The sequence below is a fragment of the Polypterus senegalus genome, chromosome 4 (genome assembly GCF_016835505.1).
Source record: "Polypterus senegalus isolate Bchr_013 chromosome 4, ASM1683550v1, whole genome shotgun sequence".
Taxonomy (NCBI): Eukaryota; Metazoa; Chordata; class Cladistia; order Polypteriformes; family Polypteridae; genus Polypterus; species Polypterus senegalus.
This window is the reverse complement of record NC_053157.1, coordinates 88,590,586-88,618,533: the sequence shown is the minus strand read 5'-3', so window position 1 is coordinate 88,618,533 and position 27,948 is coordinate 88,590,586. Positions and strand designations below refer to the sequence as shown.

Here is a 27,948-nt window from a genome sequence, read left to right as displayed (position 1 = left end):
TTTAATGTAAGTACTGTTATGTATACTGTATTTGTTTCCAGTATTCATCAGTGTAATTTTTTTTTAACTGTTTCAGATCACACTAAATTTGCCATTTCAAAAATGTCATCCAAAAAAGTATTTTTAATTCATAAGATAGTAAGAGTTATACTATTATCTAAACCTGTTCCCTTATTTAATCAAAGCTGAATGCATGTGATAGGACCCCCTGGCTACATCTCATTTCCAGAGAAAAAAACAGTTGGAGCACAGTTGCAAATTAAGCCACACAAGGTTAAAACAGAAATTTTGATGCACAAATGGTGATTCTGACTGCAGTGGTGGATGGCATACAAGGAAAGGAGACTTGTGAAAGAAATGTTGTGAAGAAATCTGAAATTATGATACCTTAAACATTGTACTGCACGGCCTGTTTTTGTGCTGTTTTTTTGTTCTGTATTTTGACAATAATAACCGAACTTAAGCAGTAAATCTTGTGTCATGGCAAGAATGCATATTATCTAAGTAAGGCTTTCATACATTTTTCTGGTCAGTATGGTTGTCCTACTGCCTTGAACAGTGCGGAATTAAATTACTGAATTCAGCAAGTGCTGGTTGGAATTGCCTGCTATTTAAGCTAGCCAGGTGTATTTGTGAGCATGATTGATTACTCCAATGTAATGCCATTTTTTCTAGGGATAATTCTTGCCTTTCAGTTTCACCTGTTGCACACATCAACAAAATACACATGAAAGAAGTCAAAGCAATAAGCTAATGAAATATATTTTAAATAAGTGATAAATCACAGACCTAAACAAGTGCCCGTGCTTACAAAAGTTAGCAAAATTATGGAAAGTGCATCAGAGAAGATTGACAGTATTAGTTGATAAATGGCATTGGAAAGTCTATTAGCTGATATAAAGTATCTTATGTCTTTGTATTATTTCTACAGGGATGATTATTTACATTATACAATGTACTAAGAAAATTCATAAATTAAATTACAATTGAAAGCTGAGTAGAAGATGCAGTTGCACAATGTCATTTAGATTGTCTTAAGTAATAAAACATAGACTTTAAAAAAAATTGTTTTCTTTAATAAGAATTTTTCTAATTAAATCAGTTTGCGAAAATGTGTCAGGTGTAAAAATTCTAATTAAACCCTATATTTGGTTAGTGTTACATTCTCATAGCATCTGGGAACTGGACACCATTTCAGTTTAACCAGTCAGTAGGTTTGGCATTCAGTAACAAATCAAGTTAAGCATGAGTGCATGTCAGATTTACTACGATTTTCTGGAAACTATTACTGTGTATTATATTTTATTATATACACCATAAATCCCACCTATAGTATAAGTTACTATTAAATTTTATTTTTCTCAGGTTTACTGTATGTCCATTCTCCATTTATATGTATTGACACACTCCACTCACTATAAATCAGTGTTTTTGTCTAGATATCTGTATGATATTGCTTATATGCTTGTGTGCTTGCTTCAGCCCTGCTATGTGGGTTAAGAGGCTACATGGATGGAGAAAATATGATCAGACATAAAGCAAGGCAGGAAACAACCAACCATGGACATGAGGTGTGGAAGAAAGACACAGAGGAAGACAGGAGTACAATTATCAATGTTAGCTTATTAAACAATTAATAAACAAGTGAGTAGCGAGTATGGAGCTTTCTGTTTGCAACCCAAAAAGACTCCAACTTCCCCATCCTCAGGCTGCTTATATAGTTTTTTTACCTCTCTGTGCCCTTTTCTAAAATAATTTTACACTTGCTTCAATGTTTCCTCTTTTTGCAAGCTTTTTTCTATGTCATCACATTTTTATTTTTATTCTAAGACATAGAACAGTCTTTTGCTAACAGTTGCTTTTAGGAAATTACAAAACATTCTTTTGTTAACAGTTGTTGTCACCCTGCTTTAAATGTTCTTACTTACACACACACTTATAGTAGTCAATTGCTTATATCAGTATATCAATATCAGTACATTAGTAATACATATATTGTAGCATTGTATTATATATTATAGCCTCCACAGAGGCCAGGAAGTATTACATCTTAACACACAAAATAGGTTGAGGTAGGTAGAGAAGCACAGGCACCCAGGAGAGGCTTGGAATAAAGCTGCTGATCTTCCACATGAAGAGGAGCCAATTGGAGTTGTTCATGCATATGTTATGGATACCTCTCATGTGCATCCTTGCAGAGGTTTTGCAGGTACAATCAGCTGGGAGGAGACCCCAAGAAATATCTAGGACCTGCTGAGAGGATTATATTTCTCAGATGGGCTAAGAACACCTTGGGATTCCACAGGTATGAGTTTGTAAGTGTGTGTAGCTGGGGTAAGGAAAGTTTGGACCTCACTTCTAAAACCTCTGTCTTTGCACCTTAGTATTGGAAAAGCAATGGAAAATGAGATGAAAGGATATCTTAATACACACTCCCACCAATTCAATGTATCTAACTGTGAAAATGCAGAATCAAACCCAAGCACAGCTCATTTTAATATATGCATACAAAATGAATGTAATGAGTCTTTTTTAAGGCCCTGAAAATGACCATGTCTAAACCATGTAAGATGCACATTTAAATATATAGTTGAGCCTTTTACCCAACCCACCCCCAATGTTCTGTTCTACTGGAAAGTAACTTCTAGAGCTACCTTCTAAATTTCTTCGGGAATCTAGAATACCTTTTAAAGTCCCAAGGCCAGAGCAAGTCAGTCCATTCTGTGACATTGTTGGCCGCCTTGGGCACTGTTTATCAAAGTTAAGGGATGCACACATTCTTGACAGTGAGGTTTGTCAGTTTGGTAACTATAGGGACACATGCTCAAGACACCACCTAGTGCTTCATAGGGGTTTTGACAGGCACTGCCCAGGGCTGCGTATTAGAGGGCTTTTAAAAACACCACTGATGCCATTACTTTAATGAGCCCACTCATTTATTTGTAATTGCCTTTCAAGTTGAAGAGCCTTCCTTTGGCATTATTTGCTTTTGGCATAAAATCTTTATAAATAAGATGGTGCCTGCCACTGTTTTCTTTTGACACATGCCTCCCCAATATGCCATGTATTTTAGTTAGATCTGTGCCTGCTGCACAAGAGATTTATTGAGACCTTTATCTAAAAAAATATTAAACATTTAAGGTTAAAACATTGCCTATGTTTATCGTGTAAATGAACAGGTTTCTTCTTAATGGACCGTATAAACAGCAAAACAAAACCACCATTGCTCAACAGAAAGTATTCTTCTCCACCAGTGAGCACACCTGATTTAAAGGAGTCATGCTGATCCCTCCAGCTCAGTAAACAGTGGACATTTTGTTTTAAAAGTTACTCTATGATTAACTGTGGAAGAAGCCACAGTGTGTCATTGACCAAGTCTAGTTAATTTTAGTTAGAATGGTGTTAGACTGCATAGATAACATAAACATCAACAATTAAACATTTTTTATTAGTTTTATGTTTTTACTTTTGTTTAATTAGATAGATAGATAGATATACCCAAGGGAAAATTCACATTGCTGGGAATCTTAATTCATACTCCACTGTAGTACACCATTGTCTAAATTATTATACAAAGTGAGATTCAAAATGATAATTGTAAGTAATTTTGAAAGACCAGATACCAATGGAATGACAGTAATAAACTATGACTAGACAGTCATAACCTTGGCATTAGATAGTTTAATAATACTTTAGATCCCTAGTTATTCTCCAATGTAATGCTTAGCAGATTGCAAAATTAAATGAGTGTTTCCATTAGCGTATGTTAGTGCTGGAGGGAGCAGTACAAGTTGCCTGGAAATAAATCAGACATAGCTGTTATATAAACGCTGTCCTCTCAAGTCTTATCTAAATTTAGCTTCTGATGACTGCAGTTTCTTGAACATCTTTGAAGTATTATTCTCAGATTGAGAATGTATTGGTAGATGGTGGACTAAACTGCTCTGGCACATAAGGTCATCTGAAAAAGTAAATACATCCCATGAAATGTTTTTTCCTTTTTCTAACATATGTAGACATATCAAGGTTTGAATGTTGTTTTAAAAGTATATGTAGGTACTTTATAATAGTAAACACATCATATGACATTTAAATTTTGCAGTGCTTTGGATAATTTGCATAAACATAAATGCAAATTTCACAAATGAAAAAGTAATTACATCCCTATTTAAAATTAGAATCAGGTGCACCAGATCAGGTACAAGTAGAACATCATTAGAGAGGTTTTTCTCTAAACCTGGCTTATTTAAACTCAAGACATTTCGTTTTGTTTGCTCTGTTGTTGATGTGTGTTTTGCCATCATGCCTAGACTGAAAGAGCACTCTGAGGCCTTCATGAAGAAGGTTATAGATTCTAATGAGTTTGGGAGGGATTTAAAAAGACCTCTAAATAAGTTAAACTCAACCATTTCACTGCCCAGAAAAATCATCTTCAAGTTCAAACAACTGCCTACTTGTCCAAACTAAAGTTGAGACCAATACCAATGTACAAGGTGATAAAAGAAGTCTCCAAGAAACCTAGAACTTCGTCAATGGACTCAAAGGTAGGTATTGCCAACAATGATGTCAATGTACATGAGTTTACCATTAGAAATTAACAAATTAAAGCTACATGGTACATATGCTAAGAGGAAACCTTTGCTGTCCAGAAATATCATCAGTGCAAGACTAAAGTTTTCCCAGCAACAATCGGGCTAAATTTATAAAGCTTGTATATGTACAAAAAGATGCTTTAGATGTGCATATGCAACTTTACACACAAACTTAAGGATTTTCCTAAAGAAAACATGATGGGGGAACATGTGTATATTGTTACAACAAATCTGTCCCATGCATATATAGCTCAGAGAAATTTATAAAAGACAACACCTTTGATCAAGTAGGGAAATGCAGCCAAACCAGTTAAATGACAACTTGCACACATAATAATTAATTTCACTGAGCCATTATTATAATGTGTGTTGATATTACACTAAAAAATTATAAATGTGATGCGCAGACTTTATTTTAGTTCCCTTTGAGAGGGCCAATTCTACTTATTTGCACTGAAGAACATTTTTGGCTTTTCATCTTTCTATATAATACGCTACCGTGGCTGTTCGTTTGTCTGTCCAGGATTTTAAATCACCTGTAGTTCGCAAACCGTTTGAACTATTGACCTGAAATTTGGTGCACATATACTACATGACGTCTACTATCCGCTTTCAGGGTGATGATTTTTATTACTCTTTTTATTTTTTTTTTATTGTATTGTAGAATCAACTCCCGGAAGCGCGCAGCAGGTCGGCCGTGCAGCTTATGCATATGGCCGCCATTCTCATTTCCTACCATCTTCGCTAATCATTCCTGAGGCAGATTGAAGACTTAAGTGAAAAATCGCCAGCTTAAGTGAAAAATTAAAGAAAACGTACTAAGTAATTGCAACACAAAAACTAACTTAGTCAGTTTTAACGCAAAAAGATGCTGACGAAAGAAGAGAAGCAGCAGGCCACTAGGGTGGAGTAAAGAAGAGCTGCTCAGGAAGCAGCAAGCGCATCAAGCTCTGAGCAAATGAAAGCTAAACAGAGACAGAGAAAGAATATGAAAACTAGGAATGCTCAAGTCGAGTGTATTCACTGCACATTATCGTGCAGTACGCCATTACTGGTTAGTTTATATTTGCTATTTGTTGTCACTTCTCAGGGAACTGGCTGACAGATCAACAGTATGTCAGCCAAGCTTTACACCATCATGCCTGCTGTGTTGGAAGCCATTAACCGATCGGCGTGCACCAGTATTTTGCAGCAGTGTCTGGTTCTCCTAACATAATTGGAGCACTTCACTGCATGCATATTGAAATAAGGACACCTAGTGAGAATGAAACTGCTTTTGTTGATCATAAACAGATACATTCCATTAATGCACAAGACATCTGTGGTGCCATGTTGTGGCTGACAAACGTTGTCTCAATGGCCTGGATCAATACATGATTCATTTATTTTGAAGTCAAACAGTTTTGGCCAATACTATTCACTGTAAAATTAAACATGTCATTACATGTGCCAGGTGAAAGTGGCTGCTCAGACACCGGCACCTTATGCGTTTCCTGGGTCCCTACAGTGTAAAGGAGAGGCACTATAATGCCATACATTATCTTGCACTCTTATTTGCAGAGGACAGCCAGAATGCAGGTTGTGAAGTCTTGACACGTCAGGAGGGTGCTGCTATACCAACTAATGAAGTTCTGCAGTATTGTGATTGCATATGTAAGATGTTGATTAGCATGCTCCATATATGGATGTTTCAGTGTGGCTTTTGAGACAGGTTCATGTATGCATATTTATAATGTTATATTGATTTATAAATGGTAAATTGCATAGAAATATATGTACTCCAGATTTTGTAAGTCTGATTTCCTTTTGGTGTAAGCAAAGTTTGACACTCAAACCTGTGTAAAGTTTTATAAATTAGGACCCAGGACTTCTCAAACAATGTGACTTGGAGAGACAAGACAAAGTTTTTTGGTTATTGCCAAGCACAGCATTAGACAAGAAGAACATGAGAAGAAATTATCTTTTAAGCCCCAGTGGTGGAAGTATTATGGTTTGCCTCTGCTTTGCTGTATCAGAGCCTGGACAAGCTCACTATCTTAGCATCTACTATGAATTATTAATTGTACCAAAGAGTGATTAAGGATAATGTGACAATATTGAAGCTTACCAGAAGCTACAACATGACAATGGCCTTAAACATGCTGTTAAATCCACCAAGGAATGGCTCAAAAGAAAGAAATGCAGGGTTCTTGTATTACCTCATGACTAAAAATGGTCAGCCTTTGTACCTCATTTAAATAATTGTTGATAATTTGCTTTTCTCATGTTAGCCTATCTGTTCTAAGCCTGTGAAGGTAGCACAATTCCAATTAACCAGTCCTTTGCTTTACTAACCTCAGTATGGTGAAATAATGCCAAATCCCAGCCTTGTTGCTGTGTGTTTTTATAGTCAGCGTTATGAAACTGTTATTTAGAACTTCAATGCGTATTGAAAGCCTAACATGCCATAAATTGTTCACGCATGCCTTAAACAGGTTGGGCAGCGCCGTAAAGTGTGCAGTGATATAGCCTTTCAATATGCATGCATGCACACACGCACATATCGGGCAGCAGTGGGGATCTGGAAGTGACACACTCTGCATCCGCTTAAGGAAAGAAAAAAAAAATGTAAACATTCCACTTTACAGCAAAACCCGATCTGAACTGAGCATGCTGATCCACAACTGTATTGTGATACTGTCTATTAATATCAGTTCCACATTAGTTGTTCATAATGAGAATGTTATGGAAATACGTCTTTGTTCTGCAGAGATTCATTGTGTATTATATATATTATATACTAGCAAAATACCTGTGCTTTGCAGTGGAGAAGTAGTGTGTTAAAGAAGTTATGAAAAAGAAAAGGAAACATTTTAAAAATAACGTAACATGATTGTGAATGTAATTGTTTTGTGTTATGAGTGTTGCTGTCATCAAGGATTTGATTATCATTATTTCTTTCAATCAAGTTCGTATTTGGAGGATGTGTTGTGTTCAAGTTACATTCCGTGTTTGTCTAGTCTGTCCCTGACCATCTCATCTTCGTTGTCAATCGTTGTAAAGATAACAGGTTTCATTTATCGAAGTGATCACCTCCCAAATCGGTACTCGTGAATGTAAGATGTTTAACAGGCATTCCCGGTATTAAGTTGTAGCGGCAGCGTGTCTATGAACATAATTTAAACTTAAGCTTTACACCTTACTTTCCTATTGATATGTCTACAAAGGCTTGTTCATCGTCAGAGGGTTGTTCCTGTCCTACTGCATCAATAAACAGCTCGTCTTCCTCTTTATCTGAGACATCACACACTGCATGCACGGGTTTACCTTTCCCAGTCCTGCAAACTTTAGCGAAGTGCTTCAATTTACCACATTTTTTACACTGTCTTCCTTCAGCTGGACATTGACTTTTCCACTATGTGGTTTGTTTCTGCAGTAGGTGAACTTATAAATATGCTTGTATGCATCAGTCGCTTCATATTCTATTGCTGCCATCTCAATTGTGTAATGTGTTTTTGTTCAGCGCTTTTGCCTGCGTGCTGCGTTCACAGTCGGTTCACGTGAGCCGCTCGGAGTACATCCATCGAAGGTTTTAAGCTGTGCTTGTGCTATCTCGTGCAATCTTGCGATGTCCACGGCTTTATTTAATGTTAGCTCAGACCCAGCACTTAAAAGTTTCTCTCGCACTTTTGCTGAGTTTGTGCCAAACACTATTCTATCCCTGACCATCTCATCTTCGTTTGCATAAGCACAGTCCTTCACCAGAAATTTTAACTCCCTCACAGCAATTTTAACTCTGTTACAAAGTGATCAAAAGTCTCGTTTATACCCTCGTCTTCTCATTAAACTTGTATCTTGCGAATATCGTATTCGTCGTAGGCATGACAAGCGGCAGAGTGTCTATGAACTTAATTTAAACTTAAGGTTTACACCATGCTTTGTTTCCGCAGTAGCTGCACTTATGAATATGCTTGTATGCGTCACTCGCTTCATATTCTTTTCCTGCCTTTTCAATTGTGTAATGTGTTTTTTGTTCAGCGCTCTTTGGAGCTCTTGCTTGTTCTCTGCGTACTGCGTTCACAGTCAGTTCACGTGAGCCACTCGGAGTACATGCATCAAAGGTTCTCAGCTGTGCTTGTGCTATCTCGTGCGATCTTGCGATTTCCACGGCTTTATTTAATGTTAGCAAAGACCCGGCACTTAAAAGTTTCTCTCACACTTTCGCTGAGTTTGTGCCAAACACTAGTCTATCCCTGACCATCTCGTCTACGTTTGCATAAGCACAGTCCTTCACCCGCGAGTATTTAGCGGCAGCGTGTCTATTGGTTTGCTGCTGACGGATGGCCTTATATGGGCAGGCGCTCAAATACGTGCAAGGCGTATGACCGTTACGCATAGAATTTCGAAATTAAACCTGCCTAACTTTTGTAAGTAAGCTGTAAGGAATGAACCTGCCAAATTTCAGCCTTCTACCTACACTGGAAGTTGGAGAATTAGTGATGAGTGAGTCAGTCAGTCAGTGAGGGCTTTGCCTTTTATTAGTATAGAATACTGTCCACTTGTTAATGTTCTTTAATCCATTCGTAGTTCCAGTTGTTGCAATCAGATCAGAGGCTGAAGGATTCACTAATAAAAAGCAACTGGTTCAAATCCTCCTTTATTCCAACTGCTATTAATCTTATAAAAAAGTTATGTTTTTATTCACCTATATTGATAAAGAGTCAATTAATTTTTATAACTTTAAAAAAAAAGGAAATACACTTTTTAATACATTGTTATTGAATAAATAAATATGTTTAAAAATAACAAAAGTGAAAGATGTTAGAGCAGTGTTTCGCGAAAAAAATACTGTATAAATAAATCATAGTGTGAGTCAAACGAGTAGAAAAAATCAGTAAATATAAAAGATGTTGTGGGGAACAGGCCAGACACAGACAGGTAGACATGATGTTAAGCACCACAACACGTTTATTGTACACTATTTACAAAGGTGGAACACACACAACCCAGTGCAGCAGCACCAATCACCCCAAAGTCCAGGCCCTTACACAATGCCTTTTCCTGTCTTCAGGCCGCCTCTTTCCTCTCCTTCCGAGCTCTGTCCTCTTCCACCCGACTCCAGCCCTCATATGAAGGGAGGCAGCCCCTTTTATATTCCCCCCGGATGTGCTCCAGGTGTGTTCCGGCAATCTTCCACCAACATGCCCCAGTGTTGCTCCTCTTCCCTCCTACACTTCCGGGTTTGACAAACGTGCTGAGGTCCAGGGCTTCGAAGGCATAGGAGCACCTCCTGGCAGTGACCACAGTCCCCTACAGCGTTGAGCTTCCAAGCTGTGTACCCGTGGCCCCCAAAGTTACCAGGGTGGTCGCCTCCACATGGTCTGGGGAAAACCCCCCCAGCCATGTGCGACAATGTATAAATGGTAAATGCATTTAACTATAACACAAATACAATGAAAATGGCCAAAAATAGAGATGTGTTAAAAACTATAAGGGAAAGGGAACAAATAGATATTTAAGGATTTTTGCCTTTAGTATTTTAAAAAATGTTAGCCGAGGTTTTGAACACAATAAATGTGAATTATGAAATTTGTCAAAAAAGGGGTGATGCTACTTTAGGTTTATGAACAATACAATTGTGCTTTCAAAAAGACATTACCCAGATTCCAAAAGTTATTATTCAGTAATCTTCAAGTTGTTATATTTAAGCTGACATTTTTCCTAATCAGTCCATTAAAATTTGTGTAGAAATAATATTTCAAAATCACCTTAAAAGCGTAGCTCAAATTGCTGTACAAAAATATACAATTACAAAGAAAATTGAATGTATTATGGAAGTAAATAAGAAGCATTGTCAAATAAAAGGTCATGTTCCTTTGTAATAAATATATTACATGGTCAAATGGCCAGGGAGAAAGACAAACTTGCAGACGTCAAGGATGCTAGAGGTAATAAGCATCTGGTGGGTCCTAAGCCAAAGCCATGCTCACGCCTCTCTGCACATCCCAACATAAACATAAATGTGGCCATCTCAGTCCAATCACAGTTCCATTTCAGGATATCTTGTGAACTTTTCTTCTCTTCAGCATCACAGGCAGTTGGAGTTGACAGATGGCAGAGACGCAGGGTGCTCCTGCAATAAACTGAAAAAAGAAAACAGAGAAAAAACAGCAGAGGTTACTGCACTGTGCAAATCTGACAAACTGTATGTAGTGCCTTTTATAATCTATTAAAACTGATGCAAATGATTAAGAAAAGACCAAATTAGAAAAGTGGGCTTGTTGAAGTTTTTTTAAATGCTTGACATTTGCAGACTGGCACTTCTCTATTGGCAAACCATTCCAGATTTTTGTTGCATGAGTGCAGAAAGCCTCCAGTTTTTATGTTAAATCTTGGAATAAAAAGCAAAGCATTGTTTGACAAAAGATATGTAGGGATCAGACACTCCAAAATACAGGTAGGGTCTAAAATACTCAAAGCCTTATATATATTTAATAGGACTTTGAAATCAGTCCTACATGGGATAGGTAGCCAGTGCAATAAGTGTTTAGAAGCTGGAGAAAAAACAGGCCGATACCTCTTGATCACTTGGCAAAGATACAGTAGATCCAGACCAGAGATTTAGAAGGAGGGGTCCAGATGTTTTGGGTTAAAGGGCCACCCACTTCTTAGAATGGCATACATTTGTCCTTCCTTTTTCTTTATTTGCTGCCCCACAATACGACTAGACTCTTCCAACTCACTGTAACCATTAAAAAGATAAACACAGTAGAAGTGCACCCTTACTTGTTCTGCCTTCTTTCTTGGTATACACGTTGAGCGTTGACAAAAAAAAACATCAAAACAGATAAAGGTCTGCTCAGAATAAAGTCTAACTAATACTATTTTTTCCAATTACTGTGATTCGCTGTTGGATTTAGAAAGATCCCAGACTTAATTGTCATTATATGCAACATCATTTTTTTCTTTTACATTACTTATATAGTAGATATTGTGTTACAATCTCTTCATATCTATCTGAAGTGATGTGCTCAGGTGCCGTTACTTACATGCAGACATCTTAGTTTTTCTCTCCTGCCTTAGTTTTGTTTTAGCCTAAAATTAAGTATTGGTTCTTTCAAAATCCAACAACAATGCAGAATAAATTGAGAAAATAAATGTTATTTTGTTAACACGGAACAACATGCCTATTTTGTTATTGTTGGTACTGATGTGCCACAGTCACTGTGCTTGTGAGGATTCACACCCTGAAGCTTTCCTGTCATTACATTACAAAGCCATTGTTAGTTACTGGACAGAATAAGTAAACATACAGGACAGTATTCAAGCTAGCAAAATGTTTTTCCATGACATTATGAAAAATGTAATACCCTTTCATGAGGAATGACTAAAGACTTCATTTTTTTAAATCTAGGAGGTGTTTTTTAATATTGCACTTAACTAATTTAGTAACTAATTACTGGAGATACTACTGTGTTCAACAGCAAAAGAAATGTTTGTGCTATCTGTAAAACTTCTAATTTGCAGCTCCTGTGCTCTACAATAATTTTCTATATCATCAACCATTTCGGAGTGGCTTGGAGACACAGTTAAAATCTTAGCCCAAACATTGTTTGCAAAGTTTGCACACTCTCCCAATGTCTTTATCAATTTTTCTTTGGTTCCTCCCACTTCCTAAAGACATGCATGTTATGTTAATTTGTGACTCCAGATCTTACAATGTGAATATGCACCCAGTTTATGGTTGGATCCTCCTTTGTGCCATAATGCTGCTGGAATATATTCTGACTCCCAACATCCCTGAAATTGGATTTCAGAAGTTAAAAATTATATAAATAAACATTAAGCTATAACTAAACAGGGTGTTTCATTTTTTATGGTAGATTGAACAGTCATAGGTATTATATCGAAACAGTTATTTAACTTACCAGTATTTTGTGATACATTTGTTTTTCAGCATTTGTAATCTTTAAATTATAAATTGTCTATTGTAAATTGTGCCTTGTTTTTGCTACCAGTGTGATCAGTTAGATGTCATTCCTGATGGTAGGTGTCCTTCCTGAACAAATCAGAATTTTTTCTTATTGTGCTTACATGGATATAATTGCACTGATGTTGGGGGTTCTGAGTTATTATTCTATCCTGTTTGCCGTGTGGTCTACTGGGAGGGGTATTGGAATATAAATTACAGCTTTGCTAGTTCATTGCCACCATTGATTCATTTTGGGGCCCATGAGAGTTTCATTTTAACTGTCTGCACTCCAGTCATTCATAATTATATGTGCACAATCATGCTTTAGTTCTGCAACTTGTAATGGTTGCCATCACACAGAAAGGGGGCTTTGTAAAATAGAGATTGTGTGCAGTTCAGATTAGCCAGATTTATTTGCAAGCAATTTATTTTGTTTTTATAAAGGCTTTTTTATATAAATCAACTAGATTATTTTAAATCTTTTCAAGGCAGGAAACAGCTGTATAGAAATGCGTCATATTTTCTCTTTGAAGTAGTATGCACTATCAGTAGGAGGTAATGGTGGTTACATTGCATTTTTAAGTGCAATAAAGGTAGATACATATTTCACTTTTTAAGACCTTCATAATATAGATATGTACAGGTTCAGTTGTGTAGTTTTAAAGATATGTAGATGTATATGAATGTGACCTGTGAATGACTGGCAACACATCCAAGGATGGGTCATACTTTGAACCCAGCAATGTCAGGAATCCCCACAATCCCTTAATATAATACTGAAGTAAATTTGTCACTTGCATTTCTTATCCTGTGGATTATACTCTTCTACTGCAAGGCAAGTCCAGCTTAGTAAGGTATTGGATAATTACTTAATACTTCATGCCAACTGAACTCTTACATCCTCAAATATTAAATTGTTTATAGTAAAAGACTGAATGCATTTAGCAGACTTGCCCTTGATTCATACAGGCTATTAATATGCATTCCCTTCAATAAGCAAAGGAAAATATTGTTCCTTTTGCGTATTTGTTGCCAAAAGTGGTGATTGATGGTTATGATATGTATAGCCCTTAGCTGGATTGAACAAAAGTTTTATAGTAATTCAATTCAGTAGTAGTGTTTACTGTCAGATTTCAGCTGTTTGGTTTTCAGTAATTTATGTTGTTGTCATGTTTGTTCTAGCCTCTTGTTCCAATTTGATTAAAGTCAAAGGTAATTTCATTTCATTTTAGTGTATTATGTTATAATTTAATTGACCGCATCAAGAGTTATATATACAGTATTTTATTACCTAGCTTTGACACATTAAGTTAAATTCTTTGAAGTATGAATTATAATCTTATTATTTATAATCCTGTAACATTTAAAGAGATTGTGATAAAGTAGAGGTTGGTGAAGTTAATTGAATTCAAAACATAAATCATTAAAAAGAAAAAAAAAAGAGGTGAATTGGTGTTTATTGGGTGTCAGTTACAAGAGGTTTTGAAAAATGCTTCATGTGACAGTGGTGGGTATAACTATTGTGCTGAACTGTATAGGATGGCAGCCAATTTAAGGAAATGGAAAAGGAAAGCAGAATAAGGTTAGGGTAAACAAGTGAAGGCTGTAATCAGTAGTTGGAGAATCTTAAAAAACAGGGTTCTGGACATAGAATGATAATCATAGTCAAGAAAAAGAAAGAGAACATCAGATACCAAATATTCACATAACCAGGATAAAAATCATATTCAGAATGCAAAGAAAGAAATTTGTAACCAGAGAGTCTTTTAACAAAATAATACTTAAGCTAGGGTTTTTAAGGTTAATCCACAAATTTAGACAACTGGTAAGTGCATGACGCTGACCTTTATATCATTGCCTTTACCTAGCAACAGCATAGCAGCCCACAGCAAAAAGTCCTTTAGCTGGCAGCATCCATAAAAAAAGAAAATGAGGTAGCACTGGGGGCGAACACAAAAAACTTACTAATATAAACTCAAGTACAAACTTCATTTGAACAGGAAATAAATGTGACCGCTGGATTCCTGGGTCTCAGTAACCACCAGAATGATAATTAATTTTAAACCTCTAGGATCAGTTTAGAAAGTCAAATTGTGACAATTATATTCAGTATAAAGTAATTGTTTGAAATGTTTTTGAAATTATTGACTGTTTTGAGCAATGAGAGAAATTATCAAATTACTAGTGAGAAGACCTATCCACTAACCATTCATCTTCAAACTCTTCTACTTAATTCATATTTATATGGTGCTTACTACATTTACTGCCAGCAAAGGTGACCAGAGTGTTGAGAAGGCTGTGTGTTTTAATGTTTTTCATGTATATTTTTCTTTGCTTTGATTTGCTCTACATGTGCATTTATGTGCTTTGTACAGAAGACATATGTCCTAATACAAGTTGTTCTTTCCAGAGTTTTTATCTTGCTTCAGATCTTCTTCTCTCTTAAATCAAATTTTATAATGTGGACAGATAAATTAGATTATATAGAACTCTTGTAGAGTTAGAGTAATTAGTCATAAATGCCAGCATGGTTGCTTTTCAGAAGACAACAGCAAAGAATTTTAGGGCTAGGTTTTACAAAATGGTATTTGTGATGCACCAGTTTCTATTAGTGATTAGTTTTATTGCTGTGTTTCATTCATAAGCTCTGAACTTATTTTCTTAAACAGATTGCAGAGGAAAATGGTGAGCAGATGCCATGCTATGCTATTACTGTGAATCTTCTAGAAGGTGATGACTCTAAACACAATAGCTGGATGGTTTCCCGTAGACTGAGCGAATTTCAGATGTTGCATAGGAAGCTGACAGAGGTACAGTACTTCATTACACCTCTTGTTCATGAAGAATTCAGTACTCCCACACATTTCCCTTGGTAGAGTCTAGCCAGCCCTTATTTTAAAATTGCAAGCTAAAATTACTTTAATAATGCCACTAATACAAGGCATCCTTGTTGCTATAGCAACAATAACATCATAGCAATTTTCTCCCAACATTTATTAATAATTCCTCTGAAAGCATTAATGGAATATGTTTTTTTTCTCTCCCAGTGCTTTACCTCTTTGAAAAAGGTACAGTTACCTTCCCTCAGTAAACTGCCGTTTAAATCAATAGACCAAAAATTCCTGGACAAATCAAAAAATCAGCTCAATGCTTTCTTACAGGTAATTTTTTTATTCCTTGTTAACTGTTTCCATTATTTTCAATGTTATGACTTGATCTCTGTTATTGTATTAAAATATCTTCTTTGTTATGAATAAGATCTTTTTTAAATAACTACTAATATTTGGTTTCCTCAAATGTAAACAAATTGGGAGGCACTGCTGCGTCACAATAAGGAGACCTGGGCTTGCATGCCGGATTCTCCCTGTATGGAGTTTGTATGTGTCTTGGCAAAACTAAATTGGCCCTAGTGTGTTTTTGATGTGTAGGTACGTGTGAGTTTGTGTGTGGTGTTCGCCCTATCCAGGGCCCTATGTTAGCTAGGATTGGCTTCAGCCACCAAACCACCCTAACACCCATACGACCCTGGTCTGGATTAAGCGGGTTAGTAAATGACATAACAGTTGTAAGCAAATTGTTAATACTGTAAAGTGGAATGGAAAGTTTTGGATTAGATATTTAATTGATTTTTCGAAACACACATATAATCGTCTTAAGTAATAAGAGAGCAGCAGGGAATTATTGCTGTACACCAAATTCTTGATTTTTTTGCTTTGTTGCATCCTTGATCCTGATGGGAGTTGCTGCGAAAATTATTGTGATTAACCTCAAAATGGGAAGGCCAAAACCCTAAAAACATCTTCCCTAATTAAAACAATAAATTATTTAATGTATCCATCCATCCATCCATCCTCTTCCGCTTATCCGAGGTTGGGTCGCGGGGGCAGCAGCTTAAGCAGAGAGGCCCAGACTTCCCTCTCCCCGGCCACTTCTTCTAGCTCTTCCGGGAGAATCCCAAGGCATTCCCAGGCCAGCCGGGAGACATAGTCCCTCCAGCGTGTCCTGGGTCTTCCCCGGGGCCTCCTCCCGGTTGGGCGTGCCGGAACACCTCACCAGGGAGGCGTCCAGGAGGCATCCTGATCAGATGCCCGAGCCACCTCATCTGACTCCTCTCGATGCGGAGGAGTAGCGGCTCTACTCTGAGCCCCTCCCGGATGACTGAGCTTCTCACCCTATCTTTAAGGGAAAGCCCAGACACCCTGCGGAGGAAACTCATTTCAGCCGCTTGTATTCACGATCTCGTTCTTTCGGTCACTACCCATAGCTCATGACCATAGGTGAGGGTAGGAGCGTAGATCGACTGGTAAATTGAGAGCTTTGCCTTACGGCTCAGCTCCTTTTTCACCACGACAGACCGATGCAGAGCCCGCATCACTGCGGATGCCTGTCGATCTCACGCTCCATTCTTCCCTCACTCGTGAACAAGACCCGAGATACTTGAACTCCTCCACTTGGGGCAGGATCTCTCCCCCAACCCTGAGAGGGCACTCCACCCTTTTCGGCTGAGGACCATGCTCGGATTTGGAGGTGCTGATTCTCATCCCAGCCGCTTCACACTCAGCTGCGAACCGATCCAGAGAGCTGAAGATCACGCCTGATGAAGCAAACAGGACAACATCATCTGCAAAAGCAGTGACCCAATCCTGAGTCCACCAAACGGACCCCTTCAACACCCTGGCTGCGCCTAGAAATTCTGTCCATAAAAGTTATGAACAGAATCGGTGACAAAGGGCAGCCCTGGCGAGTCCAACTCTCACTGGAAGCGGGCTCGACTTACTGCGGCAATGCGGACCAAGCTCTGACACGGTTGTACAGAGACCGAACAGCTCTTATCAGGGGTCCGGTACCCCATACTCCCGAGCACCCCCACAGGATTCCCGAGGGACACGGTCAATGCCTTTTCCAAGTCCACAAAACACATGTAGACCGGTCGGGCAAACTCCCATGCACCCTCAGGACTCTGCTAAGGGTGAAGAGCTGGTCCACTGTTCGCGACCAGGGACGAAAACCACACTGTTCCTCCTGAATCCGAGGTTGACTATCCGGCGGACCCTCCTCTCCAGAACCCCGAATAGACTTTTCCAGGGAGGCTGAGGAGTGTGATCCCTCTATAGTTGGAACACACCCTCCGGTCCCCTTTTAAAGAGGGGACCACCACCCGGTCTGCCAATCCAGAGGCACTGTCCCGATGTCCATGCGATGTTGCAGAGGCGTGTCAACCAAGACAGTCCTACAACATCCAGAGCCTTAAGGAACTCGCGTATCTCATCCACCCCGGGGCCCTGCCACCAAGGAGTTTTTGACCACCTCGGTGACTTCAGTCCCAGAGATGGGAGAGCCCACCTCAGAGTCCCCAGGCTCTGCTTCCTCGTGGAAGGCATGTTAGTGGGATTGAGGAGGTCTTGAAGTACTCCCCCACCGACCCTAGCGTCGAGTGAGGTCAGCAGCGCACCATCCCCACCATATCACGGTGTTGACACTGCACTGCTTCCCCTCCTGAGGCGCGGACGGTGGACCAGAATCTCCTCGAAGCCGTCCAAAGTCGTTCTCCATGGCCTCTCCAAACTCCTCCCATGCCCAGTTTTGCCTCAGCAACAACCAAGCCGTTCCTTGGCCTGCGGTACCTATCAGCTGCCTCCAGAGACCCACAGGACAAAAAGTCCTATAGGACTCCTTCTTCAGCTTGACGGCATCCCTCACGCCGGTGTCCACCAGCGGGTTGGGGATTGCCGCCACGACAGGCACCGACCACCTTGCGGCCACAGCTCGGTCAGCCGCCTCAACAATAGAGGCACGGAACATGGCCCATTGGACTCAATGTCCCCACCTCCCTCGGGGCGTGGTTGAAGTTCTGCGGAGGTGGGAGTTGAAGCTACTTCTGACAGGGGACTCTGCCAGCCGTTCCCAGCAGACCCTCACAACACGTTTGGGCCTACCAGGTCTGACCGGCATCTTCCCCCACCATCGAAGCCAACTCACCACCAGGTGGTGATCAGTTGACAGCTCCGCCCCTCTCTTCACCCGAGTGTCCAAGACATATGGCGCAAGTCCGACGACACGACCACAAAGTCGATCATCGACCTGAGGCCTAGGGTGTCCTGGTGCCAAGTGCACATATGAACACCCTTATGCTTGAACATGGTGTTCGTTATGGACAATCCGTGACGAGCACAGAAGTCCAATAACAAAACACGCTGGGTTCAGATCGGGGCCATTCCTCCCAATCACGCCCTTCCAGGTCTCACTGTCATTGCCCACGTGAGCATTGAAGTCTCCCAGCAAAAGAGGGAATCCCAGAAGGTATGCCCTCTAGCACTCCCTCCAGAGACTCCAAAAAGGGTGGATACTCCAAACTGCTGTTCGGTGCATACACACAAACAACAGTCAGGACCCTTCCCCCCACCCGAAGGCGGAGGGAGGCCACCCTCTCGTCCACCGGGGTAAACCCCAAAGCACAGGCTCAGTGGGGGCAATAAGTATGCCCACACCTGCTCGGCGCCTCTCACCGGGGGCAACTCTAGAGTGGTAGAGAGTCCAGCCCCTCTCAAGGAGATTGGTTCCAGAGTCCAAGCTGTGCGCCGAGGTGAGTCCAACTATATCTAGCCGGAACCTCTCACCTCGCGCACTAGCTCAGGCTCCTTCCCCTTCAGAGAGGTGACATTCCACGTCCCAAGAGCCAGTTTCTGTAGCCAAGGATCAGACCGCCAAGGTCCCCGCCTTCGGCCACCACCCAACTCACACTGCACCCAACCTCCTTGGCCCCTCCCATAGGTGGTGAGCCCATGGGGAGGAGGACCCACGTTACCTCTTCGGGCTGTGCCCGGCCGAGCCCCATGGGTGCAGGCCCGGCCACCAGGCGCTCGCCATCGAGCCCCACCTCCAGGCCTGGCTCCAGAGGGGGCCCGGTGACCAGCGTCGGGCAAGGGAAAACGTCGTCCAAGGTTTTTATTCTTCATCAGAGGTTTGTTGAACCGTTCTTCGTCTCATCCCTCACCTAGGACCAGTTTGCCTTGGGTGGCCCTACCAGGGGCATAAAGCCCCGGACAACATAGCTCCTAGGATCATTGGGACACGCAAACCCCTCCACCACGATAAGGTGACGGTTCAAGGAGGGGATTATTTAATGTAGTGTTATTAAATGAAAAAGCATTTAAACAAAAATTCAATTATCAGAATTCAATTTAATAAATAAAGTAAAGAAATGAACCAGAGCAAAAAAAATAAAACAACGATTAAGGTTAGACTTCAAAGTTATGTATAAAAAATAAAAATTCCTAAATAATAGTGGCAACAGTCAAAACCATTAAATCCAAATACTAAATGGTGAGACCTCAAAATTCATAATCGAACTGTGAACACAAAAATGGAGCCAGAGAGCACAGTAGTAAACTAATCTGTCCAACAGAGATAGTTAAGTCCTTCTGTGTACTAGGTTCAGTACTGGGAAATGCACTTTACAAAAGTCTGTTTACAGTGCCCCCTCAAAGTTACAGCTGTGATAAAATAACCAGTCATGACAAAAAAATTTTATACTTAGCTTGCGTTGAAGAATCTTTCAGGATACAAATCCACACAATTGGGCCCTTCTGGCAGATTCCCCAATAAAAGCTGACAGAGATAAATGTAGTATTTAGCTGAAGTGTACTCGGTACACTGGCTGTTGTCTTCTCCTGTTGCTGTTGGAGGATGCAAAGTGCTGCATCTTTGAAGTCACAAAAGATGAACAAGTCAGAAGCTGTAGTGCAGCTGTAGTGCTGCAGGGTTCAATGATTGTGGGCTCTCAAATTCCAGTGCATGATGACACTTTGTGTAACCCCCTATGGCAGGTGCTCTAGGGGTATGTTGTTGTGTGCAAAATCTTTACATTTTTGTCTATATTTTCATAATATTTTGTTCAAGGCACAACAAGATAAACTTAAATACAGAACACTTGCATGAGCAGTTTAACATAAAATCATTCTTTTTTCCTGAATTGTACCAGTATCAATCATAGTAATATCAAGCTGTATTGATGATTTTATCACCTGTGAAGAGATGGGCACCAGGACTTAACTGGTGTACAGCTTGGGAAAGTAAGTCATGTCAATGTTTCAAGCTACATCTGAATACTTTACAACCTGTGAACAGAAGGAGATGCTATGGGACTAGAAATGGCTAAACCAGTTTACAGCTTGAGACAGAAGATTGTTGAAACATCAAAAACTTTATTGCTTGGGAAAACGGATGTACTTAAACAAGATTAAAGTCTGAACAAAGTCATCCATCATATTGACAGCCAGCCAATCAGGTTTATATAATAAATATGCTTTGTCTGAAGACCGATGACAGAAGAGGACACCAGCAATGTGTGGCCATTTTCATCTGATCGTCAGCAAAGCATCTCATGAACAACTTGGAGTGCTAGATCACAAGCTGCCCAGGACATTCATCTTTAATAACATCTTTACTTTTTAATAAGCTTTTGCTGTATACTAATTCCTTGGTCCTTGATCATATTGACAATTGCCTCTGCTCTTATTCTTGAACAATATCAAGACATGCTTGAACTCCACAACTTAAAGCTGCTGCTTGCTTCTTATCTGCAGAGAGCAAACCAGTAATCCCTATGTCAATTTCATCACAAGTAACTGTGTACACCTGCATCTGCCTTAAAATGACAGATGAGCCAAAGAGCAGCAGAGATGCAACCGTTAGGTTCCTAAAGTGGATATATATATATATATATATAGAGTAAGAAGTAGTTTACTGGTTTTAAAAATATTTAATGCCAGAGGTGAGAGGGAAATGAACAGACTTGTTCAAGGCAATAAACCACAGATAATAACATTATAGCATTTTACATCAGTGTTGTGCTGAAAAGCCTTTACTGAATGCTCTAGGTGTTTGACCTTGGACTAAATGTATTACAGCAACAGAAGATCATGCTAGCTTCTACATCTGTTAGTTTAGAATAAGAAGATCAGTCTATAGTTAGCAAGTGATCACTAAAACCTGGATGATTAGAGAACTTAAAAAATGTGAAGTGGTCTGACAGATCTCAATTTCTGCAGTAACACACAGATGACAGGGCCAGAATGTAGTGTAAATAGCATGAGCCTATGGATCCATCCTGCATAGAGACTACATTCCAGGTTGGAAGTGGTTCCTTAATAGTTTGGAGGCTGTCTTATTGGCACACAGTATGCCCTTAATACCAATCAATGTCACTTGAATACCAGAGCATTATAAAACATTGTTGCTAAACATGAGCCACAGTCTACCTTTTTTCAAATGGATGTTTCCAGTTGAATAGATGACTTGTTGCAAAGCATGCACCATCTCAAGCTGGTTCCACATTCATGGCAATAACTTCTGTATACTCCAATCACCTGAACAGTCCTAAAATCTCATTCTAGTAGAGGATCATTTAGATGTGCTGGATTGGAAGATTCACAACATGAAGTGTTGCTGAAAAATCTGCAGAAACTACAGTATGTAGTTTTTTGGAGTCAGAATACACCACAATTTCTAAAGAACACTTCCAACACTTTGTTGAATCCATGTCTCAATGAATTCAGAAAGGCAAAAGGAGACCCCCCTACCTAATGGTAGACAGGCATACCTAATATTGTGGCCACCAAGAGAGAATGCATGTAGTTGTACATAAATTTTTTTTACTTAACGTTCTTATGTATTTGTTATTTATCTGCAAAAGGAGACCCCGCTACCTAATGGTAGACAGGCATAACTAATATTGTGGCCACCAAGAGAGAGTGCGTGTAGTTGTACATAAAATGTTTTCAGTTAATGTTCTTATGTATTTGTTATTTATCTTTTTATTATTCTTCTCATGTTTTTGTTTTACTGATGCAGCCAATGAAAAAAAAAAGTTAAATATTTTCTTTTAATGTAATGGTCAGTATTTCAAATAATGCAGTACAAAGTACGATACATATGCACCTTTGATTTTTATGTTTATTGCTTCTTCCAAAGAAAATGCTGACAGATGAGAGTCTGTGCCAGAGTGAAGCCCTTTATGCCTTCTTAAGTCCTTCTCCAGAGCATCTGAAAGTTATTGACCTGCAAGCCAAAAAATCTAGTGGCTTCTCACTTGCTTCTTTCCTAGAACGATTACCAGGTGATTTCTTCTCTCATCAAGAGGTTAGTTTGCTACATTTATGTCTGAAATATGTTAAGATAATTTACAGAAAATACTATTTTGTAAATCACTGATGCAGAACATTTCAATTGATTTGTTTGACCAGTGTAATGCAAGTTGTGTGCAGTTAACAGATGCAATTTGATTTACACACTGTGATGTATTCCTTTTAAAGCTGTTAGATGCAGTCTTCCCTGAATGTACTATGAGTATGAGCCATTACCCAGAATATAAAGCAACTGTTTTTATTTTGCAGAACTGGTTTCTTCTGAAGATTTAGACATTACCTTGAAATGAATTTTCCTCATCTAATTATGTACTGTTGTAGGAGGACACTGATGAGGACAGTGACCTTTTAGACTATGGAGATGAGCCTGATGGAAAGAAGGATGCACTTGCTGAGCCTTGTTTCATGTTAATTGGGGAAATATTTGAACTGAGGGGAAGTAAGTATTCTAATATTCAATATAAGAATAGAGAAGGATATCAAGTTGCTTTTAGTTGTGTCAACTCAGTATTCTTTCTTTTATAACAGTTATTTTGTTGTAAAATGTTTGTTTATTTCTTGAATGTCCAATTCAGTGGATTATGTGCATTATCCATAACAAAAAAGCAAAGCAGTGCAATTAATAGATGTAGACATGATCTCTTGTGTCATGTTGATTTTATTCTACATTGCAGCATTTTATATTTCTTCTCAAAGTAAGTAATACCAGCACAGTTTATTCATTACAGGAGTTATTATTAGACTCTAGCAGTACATTCATAAGTGTATCTTATGAAAACTATAGTCTTGTTCATTTTTTCTAAAATTCTGTTCCAAAAAATGAACATAAAAATACTATTGTACAAAATTGGTCACTGAAGTTGGCTAAAGACATTGGGTATACCTGAATAGAGACTAACGTAAACAGAGAAGTGTAGTTTTGTGATTATAGAGACCCAGCAGATGATGGTTGCAAGGAGGTGGTAAGCAAAGAAGCTACATTTGGTGCAATCATGGTTGCCTGTTTCTTTTAAAAGAGTATAAGACATGAACGATGCAGTGATAGCTTGGGCTGGCAGAGCAAACTCTGCTAAGAATAACTAGGACTCTTGAGGCAAATCATGACTGCAATTAAAGGGGAGGTAAGCTGGGGCAAGGTTTCAACTAACAGAGGTACTATGGGCACGCAGGTGAGTGGATGTTCTGTGATGGATGTTTGGTCTGGTTTTCAGATAGGCAAATGAACAAGCCATCCTACTAGTTAATCATAAATAAGAAGATTTAACAAAGAGTGGTAAACTGTGTTCTGAATATTTTTCAGATAAGGAAGAAAAAAGTTTCAAGGCAAGTTTTTTATATTTTCTAAGCATGGTGCCAGAGAGTGGTGATACAGTATGTTGATGAGCACATATGACTTCTAAATGGGAAGTTCATGTTGTCATGTGTATTACACATAACAATCAAACAAACCAAAAAAAGGCAAAACTTTGTAATTAATAGATGTACACATAATAACTTGCATCATGTTGTTTTATTCTATTCCTATCAATTTGCCAAAATGCAATTTATAGTGGAGAGGGTGAGCAGAATCATTAAGGACCTGATAAAGCTTTTTAGGGTGACATTTCCCTTCTGATCTCTACTTCTGTTAAGGCTTACAGTCCAAGTTTATTTATTGCAGGTTTCTAAAAAGGCCAAAGGACAATTAACTATGTATAAAATAAATATATAGAACACTTGTAGACTGACGCCATCCAATTTGCATAAGAAAACAGATGGTTGAAAATGTAGTTAGGGCAAAATCATATAATCACAGTTAATCATCAACTTATCTCCCTAAATATTATTAGAATGTAACTTTCTCAATTAGTACTTTTGCATTTTCTCTTCTGAAATCTCTTGCCAGCTCATTTGTATTCTGCATCTTTAAAAAATTATCTTAGTGACATTTAACAATATTTGGATAATTTGTCAGATATTAAGTACCCCAGTAGTGTAATACCATTAGCACATTAAAAATAAGGTTACTCAAAAGTAAACTTATATTATATTAATTATATTATACAGTATTATATAACAGGACTTAATTTTTAAATACATTCCTGTCTACTTTCTAAAGTTTTCTTGCCAGCCCATATAAAACCAACCCTCAGTCTCACTTGCAATACAGTGGTACATTTAATTTTGTACTGCAAACTATTAATTTGTGTCCCATTGAACATATGTAGAATTGTGTGTCCTTACTCTGCAATCACTTGTGTACAAAATGTATAGTAAGCACAAATATGTAGGGTTCCTGTCTTAATGTTTTTTTAAGATGACAGAGCACTGTCAAACCTCTCCTTCTTGGTACAGTTTACAAGAGAATTGTGCAGCAACAGGATTAGATTTGAATTACCCTCAGGTTTTATCAGTTTCATTCAGCAGATGTGTCTGAATAGTATTCAACCTACTACTAATGTCTCCATCTGCTCAATACAAATACTGCTATCAGTTTCAGAGGGGTAAAATCTTCAGGAGAAAGTGTATTATTAAGAGCAGCTCAAAGTATTTTGCTAGATGTACAGTTATATTAACTGGGTGCAAAATGATCATTCATTTTGTTTTCTCTGTTATTCCTGAGCACCTGGACAATCAATAATCTATTCTTAAGGTCAGGGATTTTTCTGCAATATATTGGCCATTGGAACAGCTTTTGAAAAAGGTACGCTAAAGCATAGTATGCTCATAACATTTTACAAGTTTTAGCATCTAGGCCTTTTGGATCTGGAAACATCTACTGTTACTTTATGAGCAAGAAATGGAATATCCCCTTACTTCACCAATTCAAAAATAAAACAACTAATAACAAATCTGCAAGTGAAATGACTCTGATACTTTGCAAAAGAACCTCATTGTCAACTGCCATATATCAGCTGTTGAGTTTATAGCCAGTAGTTGTGCATAATCCCTGTCAGGCTTACGCTGCATCACTATCAAAAAAAGTTAAAATCTGTCTTTAAATGTATGCTGCCTTGTATTCATGATCTTTTTTTCTTAATTATCTTCTGCACAATTTGCTTCTCCTTCCCGCTATTTAAATACATTTGCTTACTCACATTTTTTAATTCAGGATTTAAAAAATAAAATTTATTTGTGTGTGTATCGGGGTAGCATTCATTGCATTAATTAAACTGAGTTTTCTGTCCTTCTCCTGGAGCTTCGCAGTGTTTCCTAGTCTGATGACAGTAAACATTTCCTTCCCAAAAACTTTAATTTGCTGATACATATACAGCTTCTGTGAGTTAATGCACCTGACAGAAAGCAATTGTTCATTTATGCTGTGGGATTCAAACTCTGTTGTTCTCCCATAAAAGGGCCTACTGTTCCTCACATAACTATTTCACTACTCCCATCTGCGTACATTGTTGACACCCTGCTAAATGAGTCCTGGCTTTTGCTATATTTTTGTCCTAACATCAGCACAAATTAGCAAGAACCAATTATTTATCAGACTTGGCCATGCTTTTAAAATCTACCAATGTAATTTGCTTGTATTGTTTCTTTTTTTATTGCTAACAGGTGTGAAACTTTTTGGGTGTTTGGCTGCCATAGCAATCCATGACAGAGAATGATAATTAGAGTGTTACAATTTGTCTTTTTCGGTATCACTGATATACTCCTTAGAACATTGCATGTGGTGATACTTCATTTTAAAAGTTAATATACCCCACACACACATACATCTTGCTCATTCTTAATTGAGAATGAAGATTATATTCATCTAACCCAAAATGAATCCCTATAGCGTCCGCTATCTCATGTACTATTACTCGTAAGTTCTGCAATATGATTCTGTCCAAGTTGACATTTTCTTCTGTCATCAGTGTCGAATGTGGCCAGTGCTTTCATCAGCCCTGAGAAATTGCCTGCCATGAAGGACTTCTACAGCTCATCTCTTGACTGTGACATGTAAAAATGATGGTCCTGATACATATTGAATAGGCAAGAACAAATCTCAGAAGGTGTATCTTTTCAGTAGATTTAGAAATGTAATCACTGTACAATAATGATTTTGTAGTTTTCACCATCCATGTTGATCTAGTTCTAAAAAAACAGAAACACACATTTGACCTGTTTTGTCATGAGAGGGTCCTAGGGTGTCCCTTTTCCCCTTTATAATCTTTATTGTGTAGACCTTAGCTAAATATCCTCAAATCCCTGCTATAGGCCTCATGTGTTACCTTATGTTTTATATCTATGACCCCACGTTACCTTATGTATTATATCAATCCCCCCACTCTAACAGATGAGATTTCTAGAACAGGCAATGGAAAATGTTATTATTGTATATATGTATTATAGATAGTAAGGTTTAATCTTTAAATATTGTAACTAGTACCATAACAAAATAGAAAACTGAACGTGACTTTATAAATGGTTAGGCGTGTTTAGTTGCACATTCTCTGGTCAGCTTATTTCTAATAAACTCTCTTCAGGTCACCATCTCCATAGGGAAAAGCAGTCTGTCTGAATATGGCCACCAAAATAGAGAGGTGGTCTTCTCAACATGGAAAATGTCAAAGAGAGAGCATGACTTTGCAAGCCTTCTTTTATTGTGCTTTGATGCCCCTGACTTACCAATGAAACAGCATAGGAACAACACCCCCAGTCTTGCTTTGTTAGCGCTTCCTTCCGTTTCAAAAAGGAAGGAAATTTCACCTAGGGGCTACCTGCATGCAGCTTTCTAATCTGATAAATGGAATGGCTTATATTTTTAGACATTATTAATACAAATATTATAAGCCTATATGCTAGATAATATTCTCTGTGACAAACCACAAATGCTAGAAAGTTTAAATTCACATGAGATAATCATTGGTCCCTTACATAATCCAAATGAATCCATGACAGGTTAAGGTTAAAAAATATTTGATAACCTCTCAAGTAAGTGAGTTGGTTCCTACCATATAGACTCTTGACACTCTGTGGTGTTGTAATGGAATGATGGATAGGTGGATAGTCACAAATATCCTAAAACATTACAAAGCCCTACAGGCTTAATGTGAAGAATGCTCTTCAAGACTATTGTTTGCTTTGCACCTCACAGCTTTTCATAGCTCAGCTGTCATTCTCTCCTCATGTCAGGGGATCCCTATACATTTAATTTTATGCTCAATCAGTTACTTTAATTTGCATTATCTGGCACACTAGTACATTACACACATCACAGACAATAAATCCAAGAGTTTGATAGCATTCAAGTGAAACAGATAACTCTGTCAAATAACAAGGCCTGTTC

General features: G+C 38.5%; 1 protein-coding gene across 2 annotated transcripts in view; it reads left to right on the top strand.

Moving 5' to 3' along the window:
* The window catches only part of snx25 (sorting nexin 25), a 423,222-nt gene that overhangs the window by 293,530 nt on the left and 101,744 nt on the right, over nt 1-27,948 (top strand). For both annotated transcript variants that reach the window (XM_039750997.1, XM_039750996.1), the window contains exons 12-15: nt 15,213-15,353; nt 15,591-15,704; nt 22,516-22,683; nt 23,010-23,127. In XM_039750997.1, coding sequence (XP_039606931.1) covers nt 15,213-15,353; nt 15,591-15,704; nt 22,516-22,683; nt 23,010-23,127 — 541 coding nt within the window. The remainder of the gene's footprint in view (nt 1-15,212; nt 15,354-15,590; nt 15,705-22,515; nt 22,684-23,009; nt 23,128-27,948) is intronic.